Below are 10,105 nucleotides of genomic sequence, written 5' to 3' on the forward strand. Positions count from 1 at the left end.
ATAAAATAAAGTTTTTATAATTTTTATAATTTTAATAAAAATTTTATTGCATTTACAAAATATATTTACAAAATAATACAATCAGATCAACAGAAACTCAAGTGTCATTTAAAACGAGAATAATATGTTTTAAAGAGAAATCCGTTTTAATGCAGCCTGCAATGATTTCTTGAGGAAGGTTTCATTAAAAGACAGGCAACTGGAAAGTGTATGGTGGCATGAAGGATTCACCTGAAATGAAGAAGAAAAAAAAAATTATTAATTAGCAGTTTTACCATAGCTTTAAAAAAACAGAAAAAACATTTTAACATGTGTATATATATGTGTTGTGATGTTTATTAAATACTATCATATGCCTCAGTAATTTGTGTATGGAGAATAATTGACCTATGGCTAAGCCACGCCCCCTCCACTCACTTGGACAAACAGTCAACATTCTGTGACAGGCGCTATATTTAGTTATGTTGCAGAGGAGTGAAAAGGCTACATGTTTTGCTAAAAAAAACAAACACAAAGTTCCCCAGTTGTTTTGGTAGAAAGTTGTCTAAAATGTTGTGCTTTAATATGTAATTAATGGTTCATGATCAAATTAAATATGTACAGGTCTAAGTTGCATACGTTTCCAGGACAAGCCTTTTTACCATCTTTACCAAGAGTACCTCTCCGTTAGTTTGGTGCTACAGTATTTACATGAATCATTCAGCACAACACTGCTAACATTTGTTATCTCGGTTATTTACAGATACGTTAATGAAGCTAAGTGACATGATGTACAACGCAGCTAGAAGCTAACGTTAACGTTTTCTAATGTTAGGCTAACGTTAGCCTAACGTTACGTTAGAGATGTTAAAAATAACGTTCAAATACGTTGTTGAATTAACGTTACCTTAGAACAGATGTAGACATCCTTGTTAAATTTCTCCACGTTTAGTTGGTGTTGTGGTCTACCGCATAACTTAATCCAGAGCAGACACTTATCTCGGTTGAGATGTGACTTAATTTGGAAAGGGTAAAAAATACACACTGTCGCCCAGCCTCTCGGGATACCTAGTGTCGGAGTTACATGTACTCCATGCACACCGTTTGAACATTTTAAACTTAAAATGACAAGAGAAAACGGATTAACTGCAATGCATTTCAATGGACGTGGAAGCAGAGAATGTCCGAGTGTATTGGGAGCTATGCGCACTGTGATTGGCTCATCGCGTTTTGGGGCCTGGCTTAGCCACAGGTCAATTAGGTTTCTTATGCTGCGTCCCAATTCGCATACTATCCGTCCTAAATAGTATTAGAAAATAGAACTAGTACGTCCCAAATCGTAGTATGTTGAAATGAGTGTTCCAAAGAGAGCCGGATGGTCTACTATATCCGGTCAGAATCCGAAGTGCAGATCGATGCACACTCTAACGGCTGATATTGCCCACAACCCATCGTGCATTGGACGAGGATTCGGTTAGAACTACAAACACGAGTGAAAAGTGTTACAAAACTACAGACATGGAGGACGCGCGCAAGTCCGGCGGTTGTGTAGAGAGGTTAAGATAAAGGGGTTTAAGTGATTAATTATCAGTATCTAACCTGACGAAAATGTATTTATTCAATGTTGGCTACGTTATATTGTATCTGCAGCAGCATTGTGAACTTTTGTAAAGATACGTTTATAGCCATTAAATTTTAAATGCATCATTACATTCAAATTGCAAACAAATGAGGAGAGTGAGAGTCTCCGCATGAAAGACCCACGACTGGCAGATGAACGAGCTACAACATTGCTCTCCAAAACGGTAAGAAATTATATTAGATTGAATGGAGGATTTTAACTGTGACGAGATGATTGACGGCAGTTTACGGTGATGTACGCGAAAGAGCTGTCCGTTAAAGATGACGAAGTAGTATACTGTATGTCCCAAAGCTTGCCTACTCTTTTGCTACACACTCAAAAGTATGTACTTCTTCTTCACAAAAAGAGTACATACTTTTAGGGCGTAGTATAAGTAGGCGAATTGGGACGCAGCTTTAGTATTAATGATCCTGAGGACCATAAAATTATACTTAAAAATATTGTGGTTAAAGGCTATGGTCAGGTTTTTCAAAAAGTGATTTAATTGCATATTATACAGTTATACTCACATGTGACTGATATTTGGTCAAGACACTCAGCAACATCTTGGCAAACTTCATAGATTTGCTAAAATGTGGAGACTGTCTGCAAAGCTGGTCGGTGAAGAGAGAGAAATCCTCTTCACTCAGATCAAGCTGTGAGCATTACAACAGAAACCATTAACATAGGTCTAAACCATCCTTTAAGATTCAAAAGAGATTTCTGAAGTACCTTTGAATCCAGCAATGCATGGATGACTGATAACACACCCTCATCCCAGGACACTCCAAGTATTGTCCTAAGATTTGAATGCAAATTTCTATGGTTAGTAACCTCTGTCAACTTGTTAAGTTACTCAAACATGAGTTATATTCCAGCAATTTCCAAAGCTCATTTCTTTCTGACAGTTAAACTGTAAGATTCAGACTGACCGAAATACAAGAATTCTGTGATGTGGCTCAAGGCAATCCACTACAAGTCTACAGAGTAACTCTGCCTGGGCGCTTCCTAAAGAGAACATATAAAAATTAAATACATTAATAAAAATGGTAAATACAAACAAAATGCATGCTAACTTTGATATGCAGTTAAAAACAAAACAAAAAAACATACACATACCAGTTTGTCCCTTCCGTAAAATCGGCTCTATCAGTGCCTGGCAGGTCGGTCTGGGGTAACGAGTGCAAAGAGACGTCACGACTGTTACCAAACAACGAGAGGCAGCTTCTGCAAGGGACACAATCTGAGACAGAGAAATACATAAATATAAGTGCGACTGAGATTTTATTCTAGCCTAGAAATCTAGACGCACCCTAGCGGCAGCAAAAATTATTTTGCAAAAGGGTGATCTAGCAACTCTCCATAGACTTTTGAGCTGGAAAAACCAAACTCTGGTCAGGCCAATCACATCATGTATAGAGTTGGTGGGTGGGCTTAACATGATGACGGCAGAGTTGTGACGGTTCCGCGCATAGTTCCGCGTGATTTCCCTGCTACTTGAAAATAAAGAAGATGCTGCTGGCGAACAGCATTCTTTCGAATGGGCTTTGGCCGTGACTCTGGATGACTTGGAGTTAAGAGAACGTCACTTAAGTCATTCTTAAAAAGGAAGATGTGTTCGGAGTTTTGACGACCGGATACGGCAAAAGTTTAATATATCAACTAGCTCCGCTAGTGGAAAAACGCATGGGACTCACTCAGCCACAGCCGTTCGTTGCTCTGGTTGGTTGTAGCGCTGTCCTATTGCGTGCAGAGGGAATTTGAAAGACAACCGTTTATCCTGCCCCTTGGATTGAGGTATGCTAATTGTGAGTTCCCAGACCTAACATCTTGATAGGTCTGGCTTTTTTAAGCATCAACATGAAAAAAAAAATGTATTTAAATCATAACACATACAAATTATATTATTATTAATATAATATTTCTGTATAAACCATAAAAGGAAACAAACAACCAAAGTTTTGGGGGAAAGACTTTTTAATGAATCGAAATCATTTGTAAAAATGTAAAAGTCACTTATGATCAATTAAATGCATGCTGCTTGCTGACTAAAAGTATTAATTTTCATTTATTCATTAAAACATTTTTTTTTACCAATTCCAGACGGTGGACGCGCACACACAAACACACACACACATAAATATAAATATATATATATATATATATTTTCTGATATCACAAAAATATTTGTGTGTATACATTACTCACCTGTTGATGTTCTGAGTCTCAATACTATGATTAAAATCATTGTAACATCTTTTACCTATGACAAATGAAGGCACTGACCTTGTCGAGCAGCAGGTGTGTGATCACAGCAGAAGCAGTGCTGTGACTAAGGTCTGGAGAAAGCTCCAACAGGCAGCTACAGAACTGAGGTAGACTCTGTTCAGATGCTTCAGACAAACACAGCAGTGAACACAATACCTCCACCTGTGATCAGATACAACTCATTTATACTGATGGAAACGTTTATGGAGTAACTAATCCAAAAACTATTTCATTATCAACTGAAACGCCACAAACCTCATTGGGGTCACATTCATGAAATACTTTCAGAGCAGACAAAGAGCTCTCATCCCACTGTGAAGAAAAAAATTTTTAATTATATAAATGAGATGATTTATAGCAGTTACATTTGCAAAAAACAAACATTTATTACCACTGACTCTGGATCCAGTAATTCTTTAATCACAGGAATTGCAGCCTAAAAATGGAATGTAAAATGTTAGAAATTCATCCATTAATTCTGACACAAGAACATGAATCCATACATTTTTTTAATCCTGAAGAACAGCAACTTTCCAGAGGTTTATGCATGAGCAGATTATGGTAACACTTCACAATATGGATTCATTTGTTAACATTACTTAACTACATTAGTTAACGTGAACTAAAAATGAGCAGCATTTATTAATATTAGTTAATATTTATTTTTCAACATTTACTAAAACATTTTAAGGTTATATGTTGTATCTGTTAACTTAAGTTAATGCACTTTTGAACTAACATGAACATTTTTAATAACTAACACTAACAAAAGTTAATAAATGTTGTAACAACATATTGCTCATTGTTAGTTCATGTTAGTTGATGGATTAACTCAAATGAGACCTTATTGTAAAGCGTTACCGAGATTTTAATAATGTACTTTAAATTAAATATCAGTTTAACTTGCACTTCACTTTACCTTCATGTTGTCTGGCAGGTTTTTTGAAGACCCCAACAGATCAGAATGAGCCTGTGATACAGAGGCTGCACTCTGGTTCTGCTGTGTTGTTCTCATTTTATGTTCCACCTCTTCTGTCAACCTCTCTTCTTTACTTGGAGAGAAATCCACCTTTACCCTTTTACTTTGATGATCTTCCTGGGCATTTCCATCATGATCCATGTTGTCACTCTTCCTTTTTTTCTGATATAAAACGGACACGTCGTCCTCTTTACCCTCTGTTTTAAGCCCCTGGAAACAAGAGGCCCATCTTCCCTTCGCATTAGCATTTCTGAATCTCGCACAGAGACTCTCTAGTGTCTCCGTACAGTTTGAGGTGAGGAGGGTCCCTTTCCTAGTGCCCTCAATATCTCTTTGGAGCTGCTTGATTAAGGCACAAGCCCACTGATTTTCCCTGTCATCCCGAGTCAGACAGTGAAGCAGATGGAGAACGCTGTCTTTAGGGAGTCCGGGGTGAATCAGATGCAGAAAGCACAGCAGATTTCGCTGAAAGCCTTCAGAAAACAAGCACACCAAAGGTTTCCTGAAAAACAGACCAAAAAAAAAAAACGATTGTATGATCAACTCTTTTTTTGACGAGTGCAAATGTATGTATATTTATAAGTGAACATATTTTGATAGACATTTATTTACAGAAAGTGGAAAACCATGTTATTTTCTGATCTTAATTTATGATAGCATAACAGGCAGTTTATGACAGTCTACTCACAGAACGAGTGTGTCCTCGCGCACACATGCTTCCTGCTGGCACAAAGTCTCTAAAAACGGAGTAAGGGTGAAATCTGGATCACATCTGCGCTGTTTATTGAAAACTGTCTGCGCATTATTCGCCCCGGTTACTCCTAAATGCAGAGCGTGAACCAACAACCGGGACCGTCCGTCAAAACGCTGCATTAGTGCTTTCCGATCCATCACTGGACTTAAATCACACATCACCGACGAAGCCTGCTACTATCATTTTAAAACTGAAGTCGTAGCGGTCCCAGATACAGCAGAAACATATGGTGGAAAGTACAAACTAATTTTAAACAATAGTGGATCATGACACTGCTGAAAGCGAATGCAAGCACTAATATGTAAAATGTTTCGAAATGAGTTCTTTACGTGGCTCTAAACAAGCGCTTATTGTACACTGGGGACACCTGTAGGTTTGGAGGTGAATTACAATAAATCATCCTTCTCGCGACGTTCTGAAAGCAAAACTGATACCATTTGTCACGGTGCACAATCTTAACAGTTTAAATGTAATAGTTAGAATACAGGTTAAAACCAGTCTAATGTGTCCTCCCACCTTCCTCAAAGCATTTGATGCTACATGACTGGCAGCACACAAAAAAGAAGAGAGGATCAAGTGAGGCAAACAGTGGAACAATCTTTTATTTTCACTTTTCTTTGAATGAATACAAACATGTACTAAAAGTCATAAAATACGACATCAAGTCTTGGTATAACCTGTTAACACTGCTGAAGAGAACAGTACGTCAAAAGCCTGCTGACAGGTTGCACACTTAGTGTTTGGAAGAATACTGGCAATATAAACTAGGAAGTACACAAAATATTAAAATCTGATTTCATACAAAAGGTATCAAACAAAGAGGGTGCGAAAAATCTGGAAGCAGCACAGATGAAGTATTAGATCAACAAGTGGAAAAGCTAGCTGAAATAAGTGACCATGCGTTAAATTTAAACTTTTTTTTCCTCAACTTTTTTTTTTTGCCATAGTCCCTTCCCCAACTAAACCTGAAGATACAGACTCAATGTGAGATCTGAGCATTCAAACTTTTTCACCAACCTCCTTAAACTAAAGGCAAAAGACTTTCACACTCATACAGAAACACACACAAACTAAGTCTACACGGCTAAACAATTAGCCAAACATGTAGGGGTAGCTAAAGTGAAACCAACCCTAAAAAGGGACAATTACATTTCAGTGCAGAAGATAAGCAAAGCTCACTCAAGGCTGAGCCAACATATACAAGAAGGTCCTTAGTCATCAAGAAAATCCAGAAAGTCATCATCGTCTGCATCCATCAGAGTTAGGGCAAATATGGCGCTCCAAACTTGGAGGCCATCAATCCCCAAATCCTCCAACATATCAGCTGTGTCCTAAAAACAGATTAAAATGACTAACTGATGTTCAACATAGCACAGCAAGACAGAAATGTTTTCTTTGTTCAATTAAAAAAAAAAAAAAAAATTACCCTTTGTGTCGAGCGCCTGCGACGGTGTGTGTGATTAGGCGGCATGTCATGGCTGTAGATACACTCCGTTTTAAAGGGGCAGCATCCGTGACGCATGAAGAAAGTGCACTTTAATTTGCTAGAGATAAACAGAATTCCAGAATCAATGTAATGGGTTCAATAAACCATTAAAGACGACTTGACAATGAATGTGAACCATTCTAACCTGCTTCTTTCTTTGAAAGATGCTATCAACGATGCCTTCTCCACCCCATCACAGACCCAGTGCTTGCTGGGAATGTAAAAGGAGGATTTCACTCTGCATTGTGGGCAGCCCCTGTTATTTATGTAAAAAAAAAAAAAAAAAAAAAAAGTAAACATTTAGTTATTCTACATATTCATACAAGAAAAGGGGAGATTGGGAGTGAAACTAAACTAACTTAATGACATCCTCCTGGAAGTCCTTCGTTTTTCTCCAGGTAACGATGCAGCTGATGCAGAAAGCATGACTGCAGTTGGGTAGGATGCCATAACGCCGTTCCTGAGCGGTGGTCTTCTCAGAAATCTTGTCCATGCAGATGCCACAAGCCACATCCCCTGAATGTCGCTGCTCCATTGAAACTGCAGCACCGCCCTGATCTGGTCTCCCTGGCAAAGTTGAACTGGTCACCTATAATCCAATAAGACTTCATTAAATCCAGGCTGATGAAACCCAAAAAGCATGGTCTACGAGCTCGAGGAAATGGATCGGCTTTGTGACCTGTGTTTTAGCTTTAGATATGATTACTTTTTGGACTTCAGCAGGTGCTGCACCATTAACAAAGGTAGCTTTATGTGAAGAACTGGAGTGTGCAACACTGCTTTGTTGCAGCGGGCTTGATGCACCTGAAGAGGACAACATAATTAACGCCATCCAAGGAAAATGTGATATGCAGTTTCAAAGCAAAACCTGAATAAACAGTAATACCCTGCCGGTGAGGTACATCCTCCACAGCCCCGAACTCTTCCTCCTCAGCAATTCCTGTGGTCAAGCGTTCAAAATCCTGCTGCAGCACGCTCATACTTGTTACCAGGGGCTCAGAATCCCTCCGATTCAGGCTGTAGGCTCCATAAGGAGGAAGAAAGGGCTCAGATCCCCGGCGGTAAGCCAGAGAACGGCCCGCCAACGCAGAGGGGAAAACGGCAGGGGCTGAACCACGTCTGCTGCTCCCTGAAGAGCCCTCACCCCCTTGCGGAACATGGAGATACCTGCAATTTGAAGGATGAAACTTGGATCCTGCTGTTATTATATACAGTATATGATGTTGAAAAAGGCCAGCTGGCTGCTTACCTGCATCGATCACCAAACCAGCAGCCACCTTTCTGAAAGTACCTACAATGAACCTGGAATGACGGTACTGCAGGAAACTCGTGGAGATAGGAACAGCTCGGACCATAACGACAAGATCCATTGATGAACTGCCTGCAAAACACAACATTTGTTGACAACTGCAGCACGTGTGTCACAAATTCTCGAAAAGCCGCAGCATTTCATTAAAAAAAGCAAAAGGGGAAACAATGGAGTCGTTTTGAGCCCTCGATCATTCGTGTTGTTATTGACTACGGCACTAAAGGTAAACTCAAAACTGTTGGTCTTTAACTGCTAGCTGCTACACGTTCAGTAACTAACAAATCTTACAACGGTCTTTTCCCTTTTACGTGTCAGTACAAAAGTATATTTGTAATAGTTTGTTGTAACAGAACTAAGTAACTCTTGCTACTAGAAGTTAAATCGCTCGCTCCCTTAACCGGATGTAAACATCAGCGCCGAGAAACGTTAAAGCAGGAAAAGTCACTCTTTCAAACAGATGATCGGAGCTAAAAACGAACTTTTCATCCAGTCTCAAACACAAAAACTACCTGCAAACTTGTCTTTCCACATTTGAGCTGTCTTTTCTCGAATGTCTATAAGGTATGCGATACCGATCCATTTTTAAAGCCTCCAAAAACTTGATTTATTCAGTTGTCGAGCGAGTAAACGGATAGAAGAGTTGGCGAGAGTGAAGCGCAAGAGACCCACGTCACGCCGAACGCGCGCTGGCCAACCAGGGACGTCCGTGTCTTTTCTATAGAATAAAAAAAAAACGACCTCCCCAGCTGACATCTAAACAAATGAGACTTGATCAGAATTAATTTAAATTTAAATTAACAATTAGCATTATTTTTTTTCTTGATATTTTATCCTAATTGTTTGCTTGGTGGTACTGTAGCGAACAATACCACTGATCTGCACACTACTGCAAATACTTGCGGCTGATGAACATACCCACCTACAAATTGCACTGTTGTTTCCAGAGTCCTTGGCTAATTGTGCGTCCCTTTCCATCTTGCGCCTGTCCCTCTTTGTCTGATGAATAGCTAATGACATACACACTTTTATAATTGTTGGGCGGGGCCTTCCCACCCGGACGTGTGATGGACAGGGACACATCTCAAACGTGATGCTTAGTGATGGTCCGAATCAATTCCATTAAAAGATTATTTTAAACAGCAAGGGTTCAGAAAGTCAATTCAGGGACATCACGCACGAGATACTTTTTTCTATTAACTTTTATCATGGGTATAATAATATTTTTATATAATACATAATTATATATAACTCAGCTCTGATAAGTCGGTTCTCAGTTCAATATCACTCGAGTACTGCAAGGACCAATTCAGTCCGAATCATTCAGTGAGATCACTATTCAGTAGTTTATGAAGTGGTTGAATCGATTAATACATAAACAAATCCCAAAAGAAAGATTCGTTACGATGCCTTGCAGTTAGGCCTTTATACGTAAAGAAAGTAAATCTGAAATATAAGATTGTACCGAATAAAATGGGACATTTGTTTTCTAATTAAATGATTATTCATTGACACCAATTGTTTCTTATTAAAATGTTTAATAATTATTCACACATTTTAAATAGTTTGGTAAACAATAAATTAAAATGTAAACTAACATAATATTTGATTATGACTTCAAAATGCTAGTGAAATATTGGTATATCTGGAGCTTTTCATAAATCACAAGAAACTTAGTGATGTCTGGAATTGTTTTACTTTGATCCAAAACA

The 10,105-nt window shown here is 38.6% G+C and overlaps 2 protein-coding genes across 5 annotated transcripts; both read right to left on the bottom strand.

The window, feature by feature from the left end:
• Positions 1-20: 20 nt before the first annotated feature.
• Positions 21-5,942, bottom strand: fance (FA complementation group E). The gene is made up of 10 exons (XM_077224380.1): positions 5,536-5,942; positions 4,788-5,349; positions 4,260-4,304; positions 4,124-4,180; positions 3,887-4,030; positions 2,720-2,843; positions 2,533-2,608; positions 2,333-2,399; positions 2,131-2,256; positions 21-231 (listed from the first exon to the last, which is right to left on the bottom strand). Exons 1-10 carry the CDS (start codon positions 5,757-5,759, stop codon positions 130-132), a joined length of 1,527 nt encoding a protein of 508 aa, XP_077080495.1. The 5' UTR covers positions 5,760-5,942; the 3' UTR covers positions 21-129.
• A 236-nt stretch (positions 5,943-6,178) lies between these two features.
• On the bottom strand, positions 6,179-9,391 carry mkrn4 (makorin, ring finger protein, 4). 4 transcript variants are annotated; one of them, XM_077224384.1, is made up of 8 exons: positions 9,316-9,391; positions 8,337-8,468; positions 7,974-8,254; positions 7,794-7,891; positions 7,447-7,676; positions 7,233-7,343; positions 7,028-7,145; positions 6,179-6,932 (listed from the first exon to the last, which is right to left on the bottom strand). In XM_077224384.1, the coding sequence occupies exons 1-8, from the start codon at positions 9,369-9,371 to the stop codon at positions 6,813-6,815; spliced, it is 1,146 nt and encodes a 381-aa protein (XP_077080499.1). In that variant the 5' UTR covers positions 9,372-9,391; the 3' UTR covers positions 6,179-6,812. The 4 variants fall into 4 exon arrangements, with proteins under 4 accessions (XP_077080499.1, XP_077080497.1, XP_077080496.1 ...); XM_077224382.1 differs by having other exon boundaries at positions 7,767-7,891; XM_077224381.1 differs by lacking the exon at positions 9,316-9,391 and adding an exon at positions 8,906-9,074 and having other exon boundaries at positions 7,767-7,891.
• Between the last annotated feature and the right edge of the window lie 714 nt (positions 9,392-10,105).

This window comes from Siphateles boraxobius, unplaced genomic scaffold, assembly GCF_051911475.1.
Source record: "Siphateles boraxobius isolate OS27281-9 unplaced genomic scaffold, OSU_SipBor_1 9, whole genome shotgun sequence".
In the NCBI taxonomy this organism is placed as follows: Eukaryota; Metazoa; Chordata; class Actinopteri; order Cypriniformes; family Leuciscidae; genus Siphateles; species Siphateles boraxobius.